The 23812-nt window shown below is 39.5% G+C and overlaps 1 protein-coding gene across 1 annotated transcript in view; it reads left to right on the top strand.

Annotated features, from left to right (window-relative positions):
* Positions 1-1372: 1372 nt before the first annotated feature.
* The window catches only part of hsd17b12b (hydroxysteroid (17-beta) dehydrogenase 12b), a 43014-nt gene continuing 20574 nt past the window's right edge, over positions 1373-23812 (top strand). Inside the window, exons 1-5 of the mRNA XM_061887664.1 lie at positions 1373-1660; positions 19763-19809; positions 19889-19964; positions 23431-23538; positions 23706-23770. Coding sequence (XP_061743648.1) covers positions 1483-1660; positions 19763-19809; positions 19889-19964; positions 23431-23538; positions 23706-23770 — 474 coding nt within the window. The 5' untranslated portion in view covers positions 1373-1482. The remainder of the gene's footprint in view (positions 1661-19762; positions 19810-19888; positions 19965-23430; positions 23539-23705; positions 23771-23812) is intronic.

Raw genomic sequence — 23812 nt, 5'->3', positions numbered from 1 at the left:
AAGGTTGGTGACCCCTGCTCTATGTCAACCAGCATGTTTTTGGATGGGAAAATTGTGATATATATCTTACCGGAGAAATCAGTGGATTATGGGACTCCATTGGCTCCTCCATTGGCTTCTCTGAGAGACACTGGCGTGTTCACCGCAGCCATCCAACTTTCAGGTATGTCTTTACAATCTCACTAAAACACTATTAAAACAATACGCAGATAAGGGATCTTCCAGAATTATCCTAGCAAATGTGTCTAATTTCATCTGAAACGCTCACACTGCCGCCGCCCGGAGCCGTCGCTTTTTTTTTCCTTTTTCTAGTACTTCACGATCAATATCCTCATTCACGAATCTTTCATCCTCGCTCAAATTAATGGGGAAATTGTCGCTTTCTCGGTCCAAATTGCTCTTACTGCTTGCTGGCTCACATTATAAACAATGTGAATTTGTATGGAGCCCCGCAACTCCTGACGTCACGCGCACATCGTCTGCTACTTCCGGTAAAGGCAGGGCTTTTCTATTAGCGACCAAAAGTTGCAAACTTTATCGTCGATGTTCTCTACTAAATCCTTTTAACAAACATATGGCAATATCGTGAAATGATCAAGTATGACACATAGAATGGACCTGCTATCCCCGTTTAAATAACAAAAAATCTCATTTCAGTAGGATTTAAGTTGATGATTACTTCTATGTGTAGAAATCTTTATTTATAATAAATCACTTGTTTATTTTTCAACATCTCTACGCTGCTGATCCGCTTGAGATGGTTTCCTGTGGACGGGACTCTCGCTGCTGTCTTGGATCCGCTTTGAACTGAACTCTCGCGGCTGTGTTGGAGCCACTATGGATTGAACTTTCACAGTATCATGTTGGACCCGCTCGACATCCATTGCTTTCGGTCCCCTAGAGGGGGGGGGGGGTTGCCCACATCTGAGGTCCTCTCCAAGGTTTCTCATAGTCAGCATTGTCACTGGCGTCCCACTGGATGTGAATTCTCCCTGCCCACTGGGTGTGAGTTTTCCTTGCCCTTTTGTGGGTTCTTCCGAGGATGTTGTAGTCGTTATGATTTGTGCAGTCCTTTGAGACATTTGTGATTTGGGGCTATATAAATAAACATTGATTGATTGACTTATCCCCAGCTAAAATCGGGTGGAAGGTGGGGTACACCCTGGACAAGTCGCCACTTCATCGCAGGGCCAACACAGATAGACAGACATTGAATTAGAAATACAATTTCTCATCAGCAACACGACACTGATTGGATGTAGTGACCACCATGAACGCTGGATGGCAGTCATGTTTAGAGATTGCCAAACTGTAATATTTCAAAAAATATTGACAGAAGAAGAAAATTGAGCCAATCACAGCCAAGCTCTGTGGAACGTCACGACAATCAGGGCGGAAGTGACGGCCTAAATCCCGGCGCATGTGTCTGTACTGTGTTCAGTGTTTAAAGCTAGAAGTTGTGTCATAGTCACAATACACACCATGTCGTCTGGTGGTGAAGTAGTGCTTCGGGCCGTGGAGACGCCTCTCTTCTGGCTGGGCGCGCTGACCGCGGCCTGGCTGTCAGTGTGCTCCGTGTACAGACTTCTAGCCGGGATCAAGGTATGGCTGCTGGGCAACGGGCGGCTAGTATCTCCCGCCACACTGGGCAAGTGGGCAGGTGAGTGTCCTTATTTACCATTGCTGGTTTTTTTTTTAATGTTTTATTATTTGGTTATGATGTAAATGTTTGGGCATAACATACAAGCTCCGAGAAGAACTCCGACATTTCACCTGATACCACTGCGCAACAAAGTAGTACCTCCATTTACGAGCTTAATTGGTTCCGTGACAACAACACTCGTATCTCAAATCAAACGTCTTCCATTGAAATTATTTATTTCCTTGAATTGCAGCCGGTGCGCTAATTAATTTAAAACCTCTTCTCACTCCTGCGCTTACTAAAGGCATGCGTTAAAGGTAAGCATGCGCTAAATATTTTAAAACCTCTTCTCACTCCGGCACTTACCAAAGGCATGCAGTAAAAAATTGAGTGTGATGTAAGGATACCATCATGAAAAGCACATTTAATACGAAATAACGTTATTATGGTCTTACCTTTACAGCCAAGCTCTGTGGAACTTGACTACAATCAGGGCGGAAGTGACGGCCTAAATCCCGGCGCATGTGTCTGTACTGTGTTCAGTGTTTAAAGCTAGAAGTTGTGTCATAGTCACAATACACACATTAAACCATGTTTAGTTGTTTTTTTCCCTTAGCCTCAGTCTGCACCCCTTTATTTTATTTTAATCTTTTATTTGTTTACGCTTTGTTTACCTGTATCTAATCTTTTTTGTAAGGAGCGCTGGAAGCCGGCAGACCCGTCAGCGATCCTGTTCTGTCTCCCTGTAATGTTTGTCTGATCTTGAATGGGATTGTGCTGAAAATTTAAATTTTCCTGACTGAATAAATAAAATAGTATGTAATTTAATCTATCTAATCTTACTTATAAATGAAGTCCATGCCATCTCCTTCTGATCAAAAGCATCGATAACTTGTTTATGGAAGTCTTCCTTATCTTTCTTCAGTTTTAAAAGTCTCTCCGTCTCAATGGAGATCCTCCTGCTTCGATTGAAAGTCCAGTTTAGAAAACTGCTATCAGACCGCTGCTATCAGTTAGCTCGGCCCCTCAAGTGCGGGCGACGACAGAATTAAATAAACAAATGATAAGTAGGTTGTACTTGTATAGCGCTTTTCTACCTTCAAGGTACTCAAAGCGCTTTGACACTACTTCCGCATTTACCCATTCACACACACATTCACACTGATGGAGGGAGCTGTCATGCAAGGCGATAACCAGCACCCGTCAGGAGCAAGGGTGAAGTGTCTTGCTCAGGACACAACGGACGTGACGAGGTTGGTGCTAGGTGGAGATTGAACCAGGGACCCTCGGGTTGCGCACGGCCACTCTACCACTGCGCCACGCCGTCATCGGACCACTCCCCGTGCCATTTTGCTCCGTGGGTGATCTCTTTATCCCACCGCTGCCACCATGAAGTCCAGTCATCCATCCATTTTCTACCGCTTAATTCCCCTTTGGGGTCGCGGGGGGTGCTGGTGCCTATCTCAGTATAAACAATACACTGGGTATTTAGGACTGGAACATGCTTTCTTTCAGCCCGGTTGTTTACATAGCCAGCATAGGAGTGTTACATCCTAAAAGGTCCGTCGTGCACCCCCCGCGTCATATCCGTCCCAGCACATATCACGTCACTCATTGTTACTTCTTCTGCAGCCGAGTAGTCGCAAGAAAGATCACTAGCGCCCTCTATCACCAGGAGGCGGGAGTCATTTAATGACTCATATTTGACACACGCAGCTACGGTATATTAATAAAACAGAGCTGCTTACTGTTCTTTTTAGCATACTTTGGACCTTAAATCCTACTTGGTAGATCTTAATCTTCTTCCCTTTATGCGATTTCAAATTACCGGTATTGAAACCAGCCTTGGTTGACCAAAAAATATAAAGGAGTAAAATACAGCACTATGTCGTCAGTTTCTGATTTATTAAATTGTATAACAGTGCAAAATATTGCTCATTTGTAGTGGTCTTTCTTGAACTATTTGGAAAAAAAGATATAAGAATAACTAAAAACTTGTTGAAAAATGAACAAGTGATTCAATTATAAATACAGATTTCTTCACATAGAAGTAATCATCAACTTAAAGTGCCCTCTTTGGGGATCGTAATAGAGCTCCATCTGGATTCATTAACTTTATTCTAAACATTTCTTCACAAAAAAAGAAATCTTTAACATCAATATTTATGGAACATGTCCACAAAAAAATCGAGCTGTCAACACTGAATATTGCATTGTTGCATTTCTTTTTAACGTTTATGAACTTACATTCATATTTTGTTAAAGTATTATTCAATAAATATATTTATGAAGGATTTTTGAATTGTTGCTATTTTTAGAATATTTAAAAAAAATCTCACCTACCGCTTGGCATACCTTCAAGTACCCCCAGGGTTACGGGTACCCCCATTTGAGAACCACTGCTATAACATGTACTACAATTTAGATGAATTTGTATCTTTATTCCAAAAGCGTTTTGAAAGCGTTGAGAAAGAAGACGAAAACAGACGTTGGACAGAGAATCCTTTGTCCTACGCGTGTGTCAATATACTGTATTTCCTTGAATTGCCGCAGGGCATATGGTATGCGCCTGCCTTGAATTACCGCCGGGTCAAACTCGCTTCGCAAAATAATTAGTACATGCTTAGTATTACCGCCTGGTCAAACTGGTGACGTCATGAGTGACACTTCCCGTCATCATTTTCAAAATGGAGAAGGCTGATTTCAATACCGGTCATTTGAAATCGCATAAAGGGAAGAAGATTAAGAGCTATTCAGTAGGATTTAAGGTCCAAGCTTACATCACACTCAAATTTTTACTGCATTCCTTTGGTAAGTGCAGGAGTGAGAAGAGGTTTTAAAATAATTAGCGCATGCTTACTTTTACCGCATGCCTTCGGTAAGCGCAGGAGTGAGAAGAGGTTTTAAATTAATTAGCACCCCAGCGGCAATTCAAGGTATTTGAACGTGACGCAGTGGGAGAGTGGCCGTGCGCAACCCGAGGGTCTCTGGTTCAAATCCCACCTAGTACCAACCTCGTCACGTCCGTTGTGTCCTGAGCAAGACACTTCACCCTTGCTCCTGGTGGGTGCTGGTTGGCGCCTTGCATGGCAGCTCCCTCCATCAGTGTGTAAATGGATGAATGGGTAAATGTGGAAGTAGTGTCAAAGCGCTTTGAGTACTTTGAAGGTAGAAAAGCGCTATACAAGTACAACCCATTTATCGTTTATTTAATTAAATAAATCATCAATATTATTATAATTTTTAGTTGTTGGAGGACTAAAGAGGCTGATTAAAACTAATTAATTTGATGCCTTTTGATGTCATTTTGTCTAATGCGGTTTAATTTTTCATTTAGGAAGTATATTACTTTGGGTTGCACGAAAAAAATCAAAAGACATCCGAATCGCAATTCTTTTTCATCCTGATTCTAAATAGATTAATTATTTTCAAGAACATATTTGTGTAATGATAAAAAAGTTTTTGAATGTATTTATTTTATTTGTATTTTTTATCCATCTATTTAAAAAAATACGTTTTTAGGTCCATCACAATGCGACCAGTAGAAGCTTTTCGAACCGGTTACCTTTTTTGAAAAAGGTCTGCTGTAATTTCACCCATCCATTCCTACCGCTTATCCTGTTCAGGGTCGCAGGGGTGCTGGAGCCTATCTCAGCTGCATTCGGGCGGCAGGCGAGGTACACCCTGGACAAGTCACCACTTCATCACTGGGCCAACACAGATAGACAGACAACATTCACACTCACATTCACACACTAGGGCCAATTTAGTGTTGCCAATCAACCTATCCCCAGGTGGATGTCTTTGGAGGTGGGAGAACCTGGAGGGAACCCACGCAGTCACGGGGAGAACATGCAAAGAAACATGCACAAAAACATCCCGAGTGCAGGATCGAACCCAGGACTTTCAAATTGTGAGGCAGATGCACTAACCCCTCTTCCATTGTGCTGCCCCGTTCATTGTAATTATTATAGCAAATAACACATTGTGATAATCGGTTTGAATTGAGAATCGTGTGGAACGAAACATCACTCCAGTAATCGGAATCGGATCAAATCATGAGGTTCCCAAAGATTCACACACCTAATGTTACTATATAGTGGGACAAAAACGTATTTAGTCAGCCACCGATTGTGCAAGTTCTCCTACTTAAAATGATGACAGAGGTCTGTAATTTTCATCATAGGTACACTTCAACTGTGAGAGACAGAATGTGAAAAAAAATCCAGGAATTCACATTGTAGGAATTTTAAATTATTTATTTGTAAATTATGGTGGAAAATAAGTATTTGGTCAACCATTCAAAGCTCTCACTGATAGAAGGAGGTTTTGGCTCAAAATCTCACGATACATGGCCCCATTCATTCTTTCCTTAACACGGATCAATGGTCCTGTCCCCTTAGCAGAAAAACAGCCCCAAAACATGATGTTTCCACCCCCATGCTTCACAGTAGGTGTGGTGTTCTTGGGATGCAACTCAGTATTCTTCTTCCTCCAAACACGACGAGTTGAGTTTATACCAAACATTTTGGTATAAACTTTTGTTGGTATTTTCCTGTAGCAGTTTCATGTCTTCCTTTGAGCGATATTTCCCGCATCTACTCTGTTATTCAGCAATCAAGAATATTTCAGTTGTATTAATCTTTCTTCGTGGGGACATTGTTGATTGTCATCATGTTTGGATGTACTTTGTGGATGCTGTATTTGCTCCACAGTAAGTCTTTGCTGTCGTCCAGCATTCTGATTTTGTTTACTTTTGTTGCATGTTCAATTTTAGTTTGGTTCTGCATAGTCTTCCCTAAGCTTCAATGCCTTTTCTTAGGGGCACCCACCGTTTGTATATTTTTGGTTTAAGCATTAGAAACCTTTTTACCTGCATGCTGCCTCCCGCTGTTTCCGACATCTACAAAGCAATTAGCTACCGGCTGCCACCTACTGATACGTAAGCGCTCTAGGCAGCATCGACACTCAACAACAACACATCATTTGCAGACTATAATTACTGGTATGAAAAAAACATTTTTAACCCAAATAGGTGAAATTAGACAATCTCCAACGGCACACCAGACTGTATCTCACGTCACACTAGTGTGCTGCGGCACAGTGGTTGAAAAACACTGTACTAGCCGATATATATCACTAAACTTTAGAACTTTGTTGTAAAAATCTCCTTCCGCGTCTGTCCCTGACACTCGCATTTTAGGATTGGCCTCTCTGGAAACATTCTGTGGAAACGCTCCCCACCCACACTGCTTGGTGCCTCGTCTGAGCTGCTGTTATTTAGATTACCTTAGTAACTAGTATCCATCCATCCATTTTCTACCGCTTATTCCCTTTCGTGGTCGCGGGGGGCGCTGGCACCTATCTCAGCTACAATCGGGCGGAAGGCGGGGTACACCCTGAACAAGTCGCCACCTCATCGCAGGGCCAACACAGATAGACAGACAACATTCGAACTCACATTCACACACTAGGGCCAATTTAGTGTTGCCAATCAACCTATCCCCAGGTGCATGTCTTTGGAAGTGGGAGGAAGCCGGAGTACCCGGAGGGAACCCACGCATTCACGGGGAGAACATGCAAACTCCACACAGAAAGATCCCGAGCCCGGATTTGAACCCAGGACTGCAGGACCTTCGTATTGTGAGGCAGACGCACTAACCCCTCTGCCACCGTGAAGCCCAGTAACTAGTATATCATGCAAAAGCGCAGATTACAACCATTGAAATCATGCAAAAGCGCAGATTACAACCATTGAAATACTTACGGTAGTTCCAGATTTACGGTCGTTTCAAAACATCACGGCACATCATATTGGCAGCTACACTTTTCATTTTAAAAATCTATAAAAAATTATTTAGGAATGTCTGGCGGGCCAGATTGAAAAGTTTAACGGGCCGCATGCGGCCACCGGGATTTTATTTTTCCAGGTCTGATCTACTTGATAGAAAAGCGCTATATAAATCTAATTCAATATTAGTACACGCAAAAACCTAATTGAAATAAGGCTGTCTACACCACTTTTCTCTGTATAGTAAAGTACTTTGTCAATTCAGACCATTTACACGTAGACTTAGAAGATCACACACTTTTAAAGTTTGCACGCATGTTATATGGATCTTAGTAGATCAGGCCCTTTGTGCATTTTGATGCGAGTTATGTGACATTGTGTATTATCATCAAATAACATTTAGTTGAAAGATTAAGAGCTTGCAATGTCCCTCTTACATAATGCACCCTTGTCCTAGTTAGGGTTACTAAAGCACAATGTGTCTGCTACATTTTTTTCAACAGTAAACACAGACAAAAAATGGCTGAGTATTGCCAGCCTTTTTTCTTTTGAGTGTAAACTGTAGTAAACCTTGTGATTGGATTATGGACTCTGGGGCGGGGAGTGGGGGGTGGAGGAGATTATAATCTCAGATTGAATGCTACCCATCTGTCAAGTGGAAATTGGATGTTGAAGCACACGCAACAAGAGTCCAAAGTTCCACCAATAAACAGAAAAATCCAGAATCTCCTTCTAATTTACATGAGTAGAAAAAAATATGATCCACATATGGAAAGGTAATGAGGATAGGATATAATTTATTCATCCCACAATGGGGGAAATTATGTGGTTGCATTGCAGATACAAAAAGTCCACACAAAATAAGGTAAACACATGAAAGCAAGAGGGAAGCCTCAAAAAACACAAAGGACATGTAAGACTACAGAGGTTAATTTGTCTTCATTATGAAAGCTTTTTTTGACACCAAATTTATGTAACTAAATGTTTGCATTTGAATTTTAAAAACTTTTTTTTTTACGTCAATTAATGCTGACATTTTCATAAAAAAAAGTCTTAGCAAAATGTGTTAAAAAATGTATTGTTTAAAAATTAAATGTAAAAAAAATTCAGTGTAAAAAATACAGTGATGAAAAATGTATTGTAGAAAAGTTGGGTGCTCCAGTCAATTAAGACTAAAGCAATCGATTCTGTCTCAGAACCAGCTAATGAGCTGTCAACTACGAAGTAAAGTTTTTCAGCACTGAATTTTTAAACACCGAATTTTCAAACTCTGGATGTAATGGTAAACGGTATAACGTTAAAAACCGCGGTAAAATTCTCGACTGTTAGTAATACCGTCATTTAAACTATCATTTAATAATGTTTGAGGCAACAACGCTCACTTTCTGGAAACGGAGTCACAGCAGCGCTGGCGCAAGCACACTAGCGTCCATAAAGTGCTATCTTGCACAATTTTAGCATTTATTTAATTTATTCATGTTATTTTTTTTCTGCCATATTACTTTGTTTATAATGCTTGTGTTGCTTTCATGTGCACATTCAATTTCTACTTGAGGTCTATGAAACAGTGTTTTTTTTTACAATGTTTTTTCTACAAATAAAATCATCCATCCATTCCATCCATCCATTTTCTACCGCTTATTCCCTTTCGGGGTCACGGGGGGCGCTGGCGCCTATCTCAGCTACAATCGGGCGGAAGGCAGGGTACACCCTGGACAAGTCGCCACCTCATCGCAGGGCCAAGACAGATAGACAGACAACATTCACACTCACATTCACACACTAGGGCCAATTTAGTGTTGCCAATCAACCTATCCCCAGGTGCATGTCTTTGGAAGTGGGAGGAAGCCGGAGTACCCGGAGGGAACCCACGCATTCACGGGGAGAACATGCAAACTCCACACAGAAAGATCCCAAGCCTGGATTTGAACCCAGGACTGCAGGAACTTCGTATTGTGAGGCAGACGCACTAACCCCTCTGCCACCGTGAAGCCCTAAAAATAAAATCATTTTAAATGTTTTTTTTTCTAATCCAACTTGGTTAAAAGATTTCAGTTTAAGTACTTTTTTAAAATTTTGAGCGCATTTAAAAATACAGCGATAATAATCATAACCGAAACAGAAACTGTCATACCGTGACAAATTTTAAACACTTTTTTAAACACTGAATTTTTATCCACTGAATATTTATACCCTAGATTTTTCGAAACTGAATTTTTCAACACTGAATTCTTTTACACTAAAATTTTCAGGATTGAATTTTTACACTGAATTTTTCAACACACGCATTTTGCCAACACATTTTTTTCAAATAATTGTAGCATCATTTTCTGTAAAAAAAAAATAAAAATCAGGTCACAAAATTCAAAACCAAAAATACAGTTACATAAATTCAGTGTCAAACAAAACATTTTGTAATAAAGACACACATTAACTTTCATAAAACACACTAAGTGTATGAGCAATACATAAAACATACACATACAATTGCGCCATGTGTAGAAAAACAACAAAAAAACACTTTCAACACCCGCACACTGTAGTTCAATGTACTGTATTTTTCGGACTATAAGGTGCACTTAAAATCTTTTCATTTTCTCAAAAATTGACAGTACGCCTCATAACTCGGTACGCCTAATGTACGGAATAATTCTGGTTGTGCTTACCGACCTCAAAGCGATTTTATTTGGTACATGGTGTAATAAGTGTGATCAGTAGTCACACATAAGAGATATGTGTCGATTGCAACTTGACACCAGTAAACCACATTAAAACCTTAAATGTTCCATCCATCCATTTTCTACCGCTTATTCCCTTTGGGGTCGCGGGGGGCGCTGGTGCCTATCTCAGCTACAATCGGACAGAAGGCGGTGTACACACTGGACAAGTCGCCACCTCATCGTAGCCTTAAATGTTCTATTGAAAATAAAGAACATTACACACAGAACTAAAAAAATCTGTTAAAATGTTTTAGTATGACTTTGAAGCTGCACCGCTTGATGGATTGTCCGCCCATTACGGCTACCGTAGTCAGAAATACAAGTATTACTACGGCGTGCGGATAAGGACCGAAAAATGGCACCCATTAGCAGACATATTATCTGGCATTTTTTTTCGCAATTTTCCGCAAAACCAACTTTTCTTACCTTCTGGTACCTGCTGATGTGTATTTGGGATCTACGTAAGTCCAAAAAATTTGCGCAAGTCCGCCACTGTAGTCCTTGGCAATGCCATAGTCGATAAGCTTCTTTTTCTCTCTCTTGTTATGGGACATTCTCCGCTGTTGCCATTTTTAGTATAAAGTATCATAAAGTTCTAACTTGTATCTTGTTATTGAAGCGCTGAAAACTACTAGTGTAGTGGGTTTACATTTTTCACCCACGGAACTTTAATTATTAGAGCATTCCGCTCGGACGTTTTTTCACTGGACACATTTCCGGCCTTGTTGATTTAAGTAAAGACCCGCTCATGCTGACATTTAAAATAGACCCGCTCATCGGCAGTGCGCCCTTTGGTCCAGAAAATACGGTACTCCCATTGGGTGGGCCATTGCCCCACTTGGACCCAATGCAAGCTGACTGTAACAACATGAATCAGACCGAAATGCACAGGGCCATGTGGCACCCATCTACAGTGGTGTCGACACTTCTCACTGTGCTTTTGTGTACTACCGCAAACATGCTAACGAACCGCCAAACTGTGATCAAAACACCACCTCTTGGCGAAGCAATAAGAGTGCGTTTAATGTAATCACTCATCTATTTGGAGCAGTCACATTAGTCTGCCGGAGAAGCCGACGCGTTTGAGAGTGTGAGCTGAAGTCTCCTTTCATCTTTTTTTGTGCGCGGCTAAAAATAGAAACGCATCAGATCTTTTTTTGAACATTTCTGATTACGCATGCGGGGCAATTCAGGATACGCAGTGAAGCAAAGGAGCCCGTTAGCCTCGTTCGCTACACTCATTCACAAACTTTGCCTGATTCAAGTGGATGTGATTGAGCGGACAGCCTCATTATGTAACAGGACTTGAGCCATTCATAAACGAGGCACCGGATCCTTGGGATTCTGGTTCACCGCTTTAACTATTTTCTGTGCGTATAAGAGTGGTTGTGACAGTATAACACCATGGACGTTGTGTTATATTGAATCATGCTAACGTGACGTCGACTTATCAAGGCCAAGATTTATTAATGATTAAAACGTTCTGTGATGTTATAAAAGGGTATTTTCCTTTTGTTTTTAACAGCAAACATTTAAAACATTTTGAGGTATTTTAATTGTTAGATTTTAAATGTAAAATCATCTCAACTTCATAACCGTGAGTCTTTTTTATATCATGATATTCTGACTTTATTCCCAAAATATCTTAACAAAATTTTTGTAATCATAAAATATGGATGTAATGATAAACAGTATTATGGATAACCGCGGTAAACCCTCTGAAGGTTCGTATTACTATTTTAAATTAAAACTATTGGAAAAACGGCACTTTGATAAACCCTCGGACCAACTAGGACTAGCTCGCTAGCTTGCTTAAAGCCTCTTAAGGCCCAAGCTGTTTTTTTACATGATTTTTTTATTTCTCTTTGCTATTTGGGCTTATTGGACCATAATTAGAATAAAAACTAAGAATCATCTTTTGATATGATGTACTTAGTCCATAAGTACACAAACGTGTACTTCATGTTTAGTTACATGCTAATTCTTATTTTCACACTTTTTTCCCCCAAATTCCTTTGTATGTTATACTCTTCTGACACCACTAGATGGCAGTATAAGTGTCCACATAAGCGGCCATAAGACCCCAATTCAGTAGTGTACACAATTTTGGAAATTAGAGCTAAAAGGTGCTGTCCACGCATGTGGTCAGTAAGCCTTTTGAGGTTAAATGCTAACAAGAATACAAAACACATTAACGTCTATCCACATTAAGAAACAACATACCACAAGTTAAACTTATGTAGTTAACTTTATTAAAAAAACATGAAGCTTTCGACAACAAAATGAGAACTCAAGTGGTGTCACATAAACCAGACGTAAAGCAAAGGAAAGACTCAATTTGCCTTTATCAAAAAAAAAAAGCATTCTAAAACTTGTACAATTTTTTTAAATGGAAAAAAAATAACATTTAAACACTCAAATAAAAATACGGCCCTTAAGACTCGTGAACAATATTTGATGTTCCCTGTATGTTTCAATTTATAATATTTTTTTGTTAATTTTTTTAGTACAACTTGGTCAAAAGATTTCAGTGTGTATAAATACGTTACAGGCAGATTCAACAATACCGTGATGATAGTAACGTAATAAATTTGGTCACAATAGCTGTGGTATGAACATTTCCTTAAAGTTTTAACTTTATTCTTAGTTTTGTTTCTCATCATACGACACCTTAAAAGTAGATTTACTTGGTAAATTATATCAATCTAAATATTTTGTCCTCATACTCCTTTATTCTTGTAAAAGACGTTTTCTTGTAGTATTATCACTATTTATTTATTCATTTTTTTATATTATAATGACCATATTCTGAAGTTGTGACTTATTTTGCGTTTTTTTTTTTTGTTTAATTGTATTCTTAAAATGTGCTGTGGGTCTATTAAAAACTACCTATTTTTCGAACTATGAGACGCACTTAAAATCCTTTTAATTTTCTCAAAAATTGACAGTTCGCCTTATAACCCGGTGCACCTAATGTACGGCATCATACTGGTTGTGCTTACTGACCTCGAAGCAATTTTATTTCGTACATGGTGTGATAAGTGTGACCAGGAGATGGCAGTCATACATACGAGATATGTGTGGACTGCAACAGGATGGCAGTAAACAACACCAACACTTTAAATGTTCCATTGAGAATATAAAACATTACATCAAAAATCTGTCAAAATGGTTTTAGTATGACTTCGGTATGCTATGAAGACGCACCGCTTGTTGGTTTGTTATCATTAAACATACGAGTATTATTATGGTGTGTGTATAAAGACCAGACAATGGCACCTATTGGCAGGCATATTACCTGCTGTTTTGTTTTGCAATATTATTCCAAACCAACTTTTCTTACCTTCTGGTAAGAAAAGTTGATGTGTATTAGGGATTTGCACAAGTCCTGAAAATGTCCACGCGTCCGCAATTGTAGTTCGTGCCGACACCATAATAATAAGCTTCATTTTCTCTGCCTTCTTATGTGGCATTCATCTCCCGCTGTTGCCAATTCTAAAATAAAGTAGCGTACACTTCTTACTTATATCTTTCAGTAGACTAGCTATCAAATGGCTAAAAACTGTAGTGGGTTTACATAATTCACACATGGAACTTAAGTTATTAGAGGTTTCCAGTTGGACGGTTTTTCATGGGACACATTTCCAGCGTTGATGTTGCTTTATTGAGCCACGGATGAGGAGATGCTGCTCTGTTACTGATTTAGGTAAAGTCTGAATGTACCTAAAACTGTTAGCGCCATCTTTTGACACTTCTTCCACTCCCGTCCTTGCACGCTACACCGCTACAACAAAGACGACGGGTAGAAGACGCTTTTGAAGGTGAGCCACGTAAATAAGACTGCTCACAAAACGGTGCATCCTGATGAGACACTTGGAAAGTTACTTGAAAATGGTCTCTAAAACATAATCTATGGAACACTTTCACCAAAGAACCACCGTTACATTTTAAATGGACCACAAGATAGTGTTTTAAATTTAGAAAAAAAATCATAATATGACCCCTTTAATGCGCCTCATAATCTGGTGCGCCTTTTGTATGAGAAAAGCCTTGAGTAGACCCGCTCATCTGCAGTGCACCTTATAATCCGGTGCGCCCTATGGTCCGAAAAATAGGGTAATTTCGGGCTTCTACATCATGACTTGTACTAAAACATGCATATTTTCCGTCATCCTTTATCACTGGAGTGTGAGTTACCTTTGCCACACTGACACACCCAATAACAAGAGTCCACAATGTGCTTTCACCTGTGGACCAGGACATACGCACCTCCCATTTCTTTAAAAGACCATTTGAAATAGCGCTGCTGCTCAACACAAGTAAACATTTAACTATTTTGACACAGTAACATTTTAGCTGGTCAAACTTTTGTTGCTTCAATTTGTTTTTGCCAGCTCAGCATATCTGCTGTAGTTGTGGAATCTGGTGCAACAGGACTGGCCATTGTTTGGATGGTGTCATTTGTGCATGGGCGCAGAGCTTGTGTAGTCACAGTGCTGCGTTTGTCTTTGGAAAAGAGCAGTACAATACAAGGCTTGTTTTTTCTACTAAATCTTTGTCACATTGATTGTTTTAAGATATTAACTACATGGTTTGTCCTGAATTGTTCGTTTTGCTGCAGGTTTTAAAGAATGTACTAGAGTATTATTGGGTAGGGATGTTCCTATCAGGATTGTATGCTGATACTGATCATCAATGAGTGAGATCACCCGATGCCAATACTGACCGATACCGGTTACATGGATTAACTTTTTTCAATTTAACTCTACAGAGTGCTGTTGATAGTTAAACACTATCAAGAAAATATGTGCACTAGGTAGGCAGCACGGTGCATGTACCTCACAATATGAAGTTCCCGAGTTCAATCCCGTGCTCGGGATCTTTCTCTGTGGAGTTTGCATGTTCTCCTTGTGACTGCGTGGGTTCCTTCCGGTACTCCGGCTTCCTCCCACCTCCAAAGACATGCACCTAGGGATAGGTTGATTGGCAACACTAAATGGTCCCTAGTGTGGGAATGTGAGTGTGAATGTTGTCTATCTGTGTTGGCCCTGTGATGAGGTGGCGACTTGTCCAGGGTGTACACCGCCTTCTGGCTGAATGCAGCTGAGATAGGCTCCAACTCCTACTGTTAACTATCTGCACACGCTGGAAAGGAGTAGCAAGGGCAGAATAATGAATTTATTGACAGTGCAGTGTGAAAGCCGATGTGTTTACTTTGTAATTAAGTAAAGGCAGTTTCAAAGGAGTATAACCTGCGGAGGCATTTTCTGACGAAACATCCACTTTTCGATGTCCGGCCCCTGAGCTCTTGGGCGCATGAAACTGCGGGCCTTTTCGTTATCTAGTTAAATAGCCCTGCTTTAGACTCCCATCAATCTATTCGTTGATTTCCTGTTCCATCAAGACGTCTTAAAGTTTATTAAGCACTTAATTCTTGTTGTTGAAAACAATTTTAGTGGTCAGATTAGCTATTAGTAGGGGTGTAACGGTACACAAAAATTTCGGTTCGATACGTACCTCGGTTCATTTTCGGTACAGTAAGAAAAAAACAAAATATACATTTTTTGATTATTTATTTAACAAATTTGCTAAATCTTCCATCAAAAATATTTTTCTTAGTGGAATATTTGATGTGAAGTAATCGGAAACTTGGATAGGTCAATAATTCATAATAACATTGATTTTGATTCAATATTATGTTTTGAGAAATGACCGTTTGAAAGAAGAAAAAAAACAGCTTTGGTAAATTAGTCAACGTTGCAACTTTTTCTAAATTACATTTAGCCTTTAAGCTTTTTTATTTAACTTTTGTTTATGTTTTTGTTTATTTTAATAGTATTTTTAGAATGTGCCGTGGGCCTTTAAAACATTAGCTGTGGGCCGCAAATGGCCTCCGGGGCACACTTTTGACACCCCTGCTATGGATAATAAAAAATTAAATCTGATTACCGGTAATCAAAGGATAAACAGCAGAGCCTGGCGACGCATGCGCGTTTGCTCTCTATCTGCCCCGCCCTCACGAATGTTAACGCTACGTGCACCACTCTTTTTTTTTTTTTAACCGCTTTAACACTGAACGTACATTGAAAAAACATGCAACCATAACTTAAAATGCCGGACATTTGAAGCATTTAAAAAACTTCACCTGGACAGCTCCGCAAAGAGGACATAACCCGTGAAAAGAGGAGGTGTGGTCAGTCTATCATAGCCCAGTCGTTGTTGTTTTTTGATTGATTGAAACTTGTATTAGTAGATTGCAGTACAGTACATATTCCGTACAATTGACCACTAAATGGTAACACCCAAATAAGTTTTTCAACTTGTTTAAGTCGGGGTCTACGTAAATCAATTCATGGTGCCTCGGTGTGCATTGTTTACACAACGTGCGGTGCGCCACTTAATGTCCGTGTCGTTCGGTTCACCTCCGAACCGAACCGAAACCCCCTTACCGAAACGGTTCAATACAAATACACCTACCGTTACACCCCTAGCTATTAGCATGCTTGTTTGCTGTATAACATGTTTAGCCTCATCCTGCAGTGATAATGGTACTTAAGACACCGAGAAAAACATTTTTTTTCTAGTAATGGAGGTAAATAGTATTAGCTCAGGGGGCAGATAGTTAGCTGCTTGCCGCTTGTCAGCCGGGGGACTTAAAATAGTGTGAGCCAGAGGGTGTCGGTGTTTGTGATCGGCGTTAAACGGCAATGGCGACCAAATACATTTTCTTGGTCAATACTGATCGGCACATTCTCAGTGCGGATCAGTTCCCTTTGCAGCTAAGAAAAATGATTTATTTTGCAATACTTTGTGGTGAGGTTTGCGTCGACAGCATGTTTGGTGATGTAAAATCCACAATATCCTTTTTATTGTTTCTAAAAGAAAATGTTATTCCCACCTTTCTTTTGTTAGTAATCTGAAATATTTGCCAGCATAACCTATAGTTGATTTGGGCAAGATGTCCCTTCCAAAAAAGACATGTTTTATTTGAGTGGAAAGGGAACATGCATTCAGCTGGAAAATGTCCCCCCCCACCTTCTTATCGCTGCACAGAACAGTTCATTCTCAGAACACCTTAAAATAACCCATCTGATGTTTCCCTCCTCTTTGTGCCTGCAGACTCTCTCCCACTCCTCTCCTCCGTGCTATTTTTAGCTGCCCCTAGGATCCCCCGTGTTGATGTTTGTCATTTTCTCTCTTTCACGCTCCCCACCCTCGCTCGCTTATGTTCGGTCGTGCTGCAGCCCAGGAGGATGCTTGGCACCTCAGCACCATCTGTACTCTCAAAGACCACACAGGCGGGAGATTGGGTAGAGCCGTGGCTACGTGACGATTAAAAGGCGATGCTGCATGAATAACACAATGCCGTGTTTTGTCTGCAGCAACATCGAGACTTGAAATATCTGACACGGCTTTGGAGTGTGAATAAAAATATTCACGCTAGGTGTAAGGGTTTCTTTACATGTCACAATCTAAATTGCCAATCCATAATGCAAATTGTGGTCTTTAAATAAAAAAGAAACTATTCTATTGTCTGAAATATCGTGGCCTCACGTCAGTGCTTTGTGTGCTGAATAGCTCACTAGCGCCCCCGAGAGGTCGCTTTGCTATTTGTGTCCGAGCTCACTTATTGTTGGAATTTTTGCAGGTAGAATTGTTTTTCATAACGACACAGGCAAAAAAATATAACCATTGTTCATTATTAAAATGTTTTTAATGAGCAGGGTCACGGAGTCCAAAGACTCTTAAGCATTTTCCTCTTGTTCAATCGCTAATTTTAGCTCTGCGCTCTCCTAATCATAGTCTACTCGTTTAGTCTACTCCTTTCCCTGGCATGTAGTTTTTTCTGTCCGTCTTTTTTCCTTTATGAATACTGCCTGTCTGTAAATGCCGTCATTTTCATTTTGTCTTTCATCTTTTTGTACCATTAATTATAGTATGTGTTTACATTATAAATATGAACGTGAAATGGCACGCAGACAGCTCGAACAATTCAATTTTGTCTGACTTTTTTAAATTGAAAAATTAGGACCTAAGGGGCCCATTAAAAAGACAGTCCAGTATTTCCCATGCATTCATTTACTGTCTTAACGATTAGTCGACATGTCGGATTATAAAGCGTACTCATATTCAGTTGCTCTAATTTAGCCATAATTTTTAAATTCAGCTTGAGATAGATTTAGGCATGTGCATACTAACATCAAATATGACTAATTTGTGCATAAATATCTCAGGGTTTCCCACACATACATTTATTTGTTCCGGCCCGCCACGAAATAATTACGGCCGCCACAAAAAATAAATAAATAAAATAAAAACTATATATATATTTTTTTTCCGGCTTTTGACTCGCTCGACCGCTCATAAAAGCAATGGGACTCTGTCTGTGAATGGAGCTTGTAGTTACATATTACATAAATATGTAAATATTATATAAATTGTTGTAATTATATTCCAACTCCGCGTTCTTCTTGGTCATTGCACCTTCTTACATACGTAAACGCCCTCGAATCTGGTAACAAATGAAGGAAGAATTAATTCCCAAGAAAAACAGCAGACGGTCCATCATCTGGCGGTGGTTTGGCTTCAAGTGGAGATATGTCGAACAGACAACCGTAATTTGTCAAGTGTGGGGCAAAAGTGTTGCTACACAAGGTAGCATTACTGTTAATCTGTAGCATCATTTGAAAAGTCGCCTGCTAAGAATGAAGAGTACTTACTCCGCATGTCAACATCGCCATTAGGTGCCACACGCCCACACCATCAAAATGCCAAAGCAAACATTTCCAGATCAACACCGTATGAAAAAAATAGTCAACAACAAAAGGACCTAATGTTTGCAATAACCTACCACATAGCAAAGGACCAACACTATTTGATTTCCTATTATGCAGCTCATTTTTATTTGACAGTTATTGAAATATCTTGTGACATCATGCACAAAAGTGCACTTATTTGGTTTTAAACTTGTAGTGGTGTTCTGTACAAAAAGTGCACTTTAATTAATGTTGTTTTGATATGTCATCTTAGTGACATCATGCACAAAAGTGCACTAATAGCTTGTTTTAAAATGTCAATCTTGCACGTTCTGTTTTGGAAATGACATGAATGTTTGTGCCACTGCTTAAAAACTGTTTAATAAATATAGTTTTGGTCAATTGACTTAGTTGTGATTTCTTCCTCTGCATGAAAGTTTAAAATGAGCATATATTAATGCAGTATGAACAAGAATGTTTTAATGTAGACACATAGAATCATCATACTGCTGTGATTATATGTATCAAGTGTTCATTCAAGGCTAAGGCAAAATATGGAAATATATATCGTGTATCGTGATATGGCCTAAAAATATTCCTTTTTCTACTGCTTGTCCCATTCGGGGTCGCGAGGGGTCGTTGGAGCCTATCTCAGCTGCATTCGGGCGGAAGGCGGTGTACACCCTGGACAAGTCGCCACCTCATTGCAATATTTTTAGGTCTATCTGTGTTGGCCTAAAAATACTGAGATATTAAAAAAAGGCCATATCGTCAAGCTTAACAGGTATCTGACAGTAAATGTGCATAAACGGTGTCAATTTATTCACCAGAGTTCTTTTATTTTGTCTTTTAGTTGTGACAGGAGCGACGGATGGAATCGGCAAGGCTTATGCTGAAGAGGTACAAGGGCAACTTGCAGTGTTTTTATTTCCAAACTGTGACTTGAACTAATTATTCTGCTATCGTACCTTTTTTATAGCTGGCACGCAGGGGCTTCGCCATCGTGCTCATTAGTCGCTCTCAAGAGAAGCTGGATGAAGTATCTAAAGCGATTGGTAAGTACACCTGCCCAACGTTTCAAAAGTAATAAAGTCTGCCTCATCAAGTGGTCAGTAAGTGTTAACTTCAGAAGTAGAACAACTGCAACTAATTTATCCCGAGTCTTAAATGTAGCCTTGGTGCTACACTCCAATTAAGGCCAATGATGAATTGCATAGGTTACGTATTTATTACAGTACGGACTATTTATAGAAGGGAATATAATGCAGAAAAACATTTGTGCTTTTTGGTTGAATGTATATCAATAATTTTAGAATATGTTGCTATTTGTTTTTGATTTCCTGAGCTCAATTCAAACCAAGAGACCATTCAAAGGTTCAGGATGTTTTTGCAGTTGGATTTTTTTAATAGATTAAAAAAAAATGTAAAATATATTTTACAGTAGAATATAATCATAAAAGTTAGACATAACCCAATCATGGACTCAGACCTGAGGCCGATATTTGCCTTTTTTATCTAATTGGCTGCTGAGATGCTGAGCTCAGATGATCTGTACCACAGCTGTGTCCCAGTGGTTACATTGCTAAATATTGTACTCGCATTAAATGTTTCTTCAAAAGGTATGCACGTAGGGCTGGGCGATATATCGATTTGCACGATATATCGCTGGTTTGTCTCTGTGCGATATAGAACATGACTATATCGTGACATTCGAGTATACGTTCTCACGCAGTTGCTTTTAGCTGCAGGCATTACATTACAGGCTCTTCTCACTCTTTCCTGTCTCTCCTTCTCACAGACAAGCGCACCTTCTTACACACGTCACATACATATACGCCCTTGTGGAACAGAAAGGTAGCGGCATGGCTAACGTTAGCTGTGATGCTAACAGAGCCGTGCGAGCGGTAATACGAGAGAAAGAAGGTGCGAATGAAGGAATAATTATTCCCATGAAAAACAGCAGGGGGTCCATCGTCTGGCGGTGGTTTGGCTTCAGGTGGGAATATGTCGAACAGACAATCGTAATTTGTAAAGTGTAGGCCAAAAGCGTTACTACCAAAAGTAACATTACTGCTAATATGTAGCATCATTTGAAAAGTCACCTGCTAGAGAATGAAGAGTGCTTACTCCGCAGGTCAACATCTCCGTTCGGTGCCACACGCCTACACCATCAAAATGCAGAGGCAAACATTTCCAGATCAACACCGTATGAAAAAAATAGTCAACAACAGAATCTTATTACGTCCGTAGTAACCTACCACATAGCGAAGGACGAACACTATTTTATTTCCTACTATGCAGCTCATTTTTATTTGACACTAAAAATGTATCTTGCACTCTCTGTTTTGGAAATGACATGAACGTTCGTGCCATTGCTTAATAACTGTTAAGTAAAAACACTTTTGGTCAATTGACTTAGTTGTGATTTCCTTCTCTGCATGAAATTTTAAAATGAGCATATATAAATGCAGTATGAACAAGAATGTTTAATGTAGACACAGAATCATCATACTGCTGTGTTTATATGCATCAAGTGTTCATTCAAGTCTAAGGCAAAATATCAAGATATATATCGTGTATGGTGATATGGCCTGAAAAATATCGAGATATTAAAAAAAGGCCATATCACCCAGCCCTAGATGCACGCTCGGGGAAACACAATTTCTATATTCTTTGTTACACAAAAGGAGTTGCAGGAATTCCAGGACGGTGCATGTCTTGCCAGAACACCGGTTTTGAGAGCAAGCTGCAACTAAAACGTTGTCTATCCGCAGTGCAAAGCCGCTCCTAAGATACTAATCCTCACCACCGTGGTGGGAAAAGAAATAATTTTCTCCCCAGTACCACTATCACTATAGGAATAGAGGAAAATGAATGGCTAAGCATGCTACACACATACAGTACACACCGAGCAGGATGACACAAGAAGCTAACCGCTAAAGCTTTAATTATTTAATTAATATTTAATTGATGAGATGCCAATACTATCGTTAACTACTGTAGTATTGGAATTTAAAAAAATACTGAAGTGATTAATCTATATTTCTTTTTCCTGTTCTTATTATTACAAAATCATTGTTTTGGTGGTTTTGGTTATTTATTACAACCTCAGGGTGTAAGTCTTTTTATACAGGAAGGTGTTGAGGGCAAAACCCAGATGATTTAAATAGGAGTCTACAGTAGTTTTTGATTTACATCAATAGTAGCAAATTCTAAATGTAATAAGATTTATAGAAAAGTTAGTTACTTGCTGTAAGACATGTTCAGTTCTAAAATCCATTGTCAAAGGATCAGGACTCGAAATCAGATCGGGATAGGATGGTCCCTAATTAAAATATTGAGAAATTATGAAATACATTCTTATATGTATCCCTGTCTGTGTACTATGTATAGCAGGGGTGCCCATTACGTCGATGGCGATCGACTGGTCGATCTCGGAGGGTGTGTCAGTCGATCTCAAGCCAGTCATTAAAAAATAGACATAAAAATGAGCAATCATCAATCATACCAAGACTTTACTTTCGTCAGTTGTTTGACATTCTCGGCACCCGAGGATCTTGTGAGATGACGCTGGCTGCTGAGAGCTCATATTTAAGAAAAAAATCACTAACAGGGCGGACGCAGAGAAACACATTTTATTTCTAGAGACTCAGTACCTACTGTCAAAACTTTAAAGACCGACTGCACAGTTCCTGTCTTCACCATAAAAGACCTGTTTCATCCTGCCTGTGCTAACAAAATAAGAGTCTCAGAAAGCTAGCGTGCACAAGCTAGCAAGCTCCGGAGTTTGATGCCAATGTATTTCTCCCCCGCCCTCAGCGACCGCTTTCTCACTTGCTTGCCCACCCGCACACTCACTGACGTCACTCACCTGCTGCCAGACATTAAAGGGCCACACACATATGCTACTCTCATAACAAAGTGTTTAAAAACGAGTATGCAACTTGGACAAATGAGATGCCAAATCCAACCACTTTCATGTGGTATTGGACAGAAAGGAGGACTTTTTTTTTCCTCCATTTGAAAATGCGGACGTTATCAGCACCACTGTCTAATTCCAATCAATGCAAGTCATCAGAATCAAATACACCAACTTATATTCTTGTCTTCATGAAAGAAAGGAATCTTTGTGTGTTACACATGCTTGTATTATCATTAAACACCATTAACTTGTTAACAAAAATGTCTCTTTCATAAATAAATACATATAAATTATAAATAGGAATGAGGTCGATCTCCTCGACTTGGTCAATTGAAAAGTAGCTCACCTGCAGAAAAAGTGTGAGCGCCCCTGATGTATAGTATATGTATAGAAAAATAATGTTTCATGTTTTGCATGGAACTACTGAAATAAATTGGCTTTCAAAAAGATTCAGATTCTTCGAAATGCACCTGTGATCTCCCGGACAAATAATAAAATATCTTCGCTTAATGAGCAGTTAAGTTCCTGAGGGTTCCTGCTGTTGTGTTTCTGATGTTCACGTGTACAACTGTATATTCATATTTGTATTTTTCCTACAGAAAGCAAATGTGGTGTGAAGACAAAAACCATTGCAGCAGACTTTAGTGCAACAGATATTTACGCCAAGATTGCAGATGGACTTGAAGGACTGGAAATTGGAGTATTAGGTATGAGCTCAGAATTACACCTTTGCTGTTTTTTAATATATGCACACATGAAAACATATAATTAAAAGTTTTTCCAAGCAAACTTGTACTACTTGTTTTGTAGCCCTTTGCTGCCCTCTTTAGGTTGTAGTAAAGAACAACTCGTCTCTTATTTTTCATGTCAACAGTGAACAATGTCGGGATATCCTACCCATACCCAGAATTCTTCCTCAACGTCCCTGATCTTGATAATGTAAGTTAAAGTCTCATTGATTTTTTTTTTTTAGTAGCTTTG

This window comes from Nerophis ophidion, linkage group LG25 (assembly GCF_033978795.1).
Source record: "Nerophis ophidion isolate RoL-2023_Sa linkage group LG25, RoL_Noph_v1.0, whole genome shotgun sequence".
Classification (NCBI taxonomy): Eukaryota; Metazoa; Chordata; class Actinopteri; order Syngnathiformes; family Syngnathidae; genus Nerophis; species Nerophis ophidion.
The sequence above is the reverse complement of the archived record's forward strand: the minus strand, read 5'-3'. Positions and strand labels throughout refer to the sequence as shown.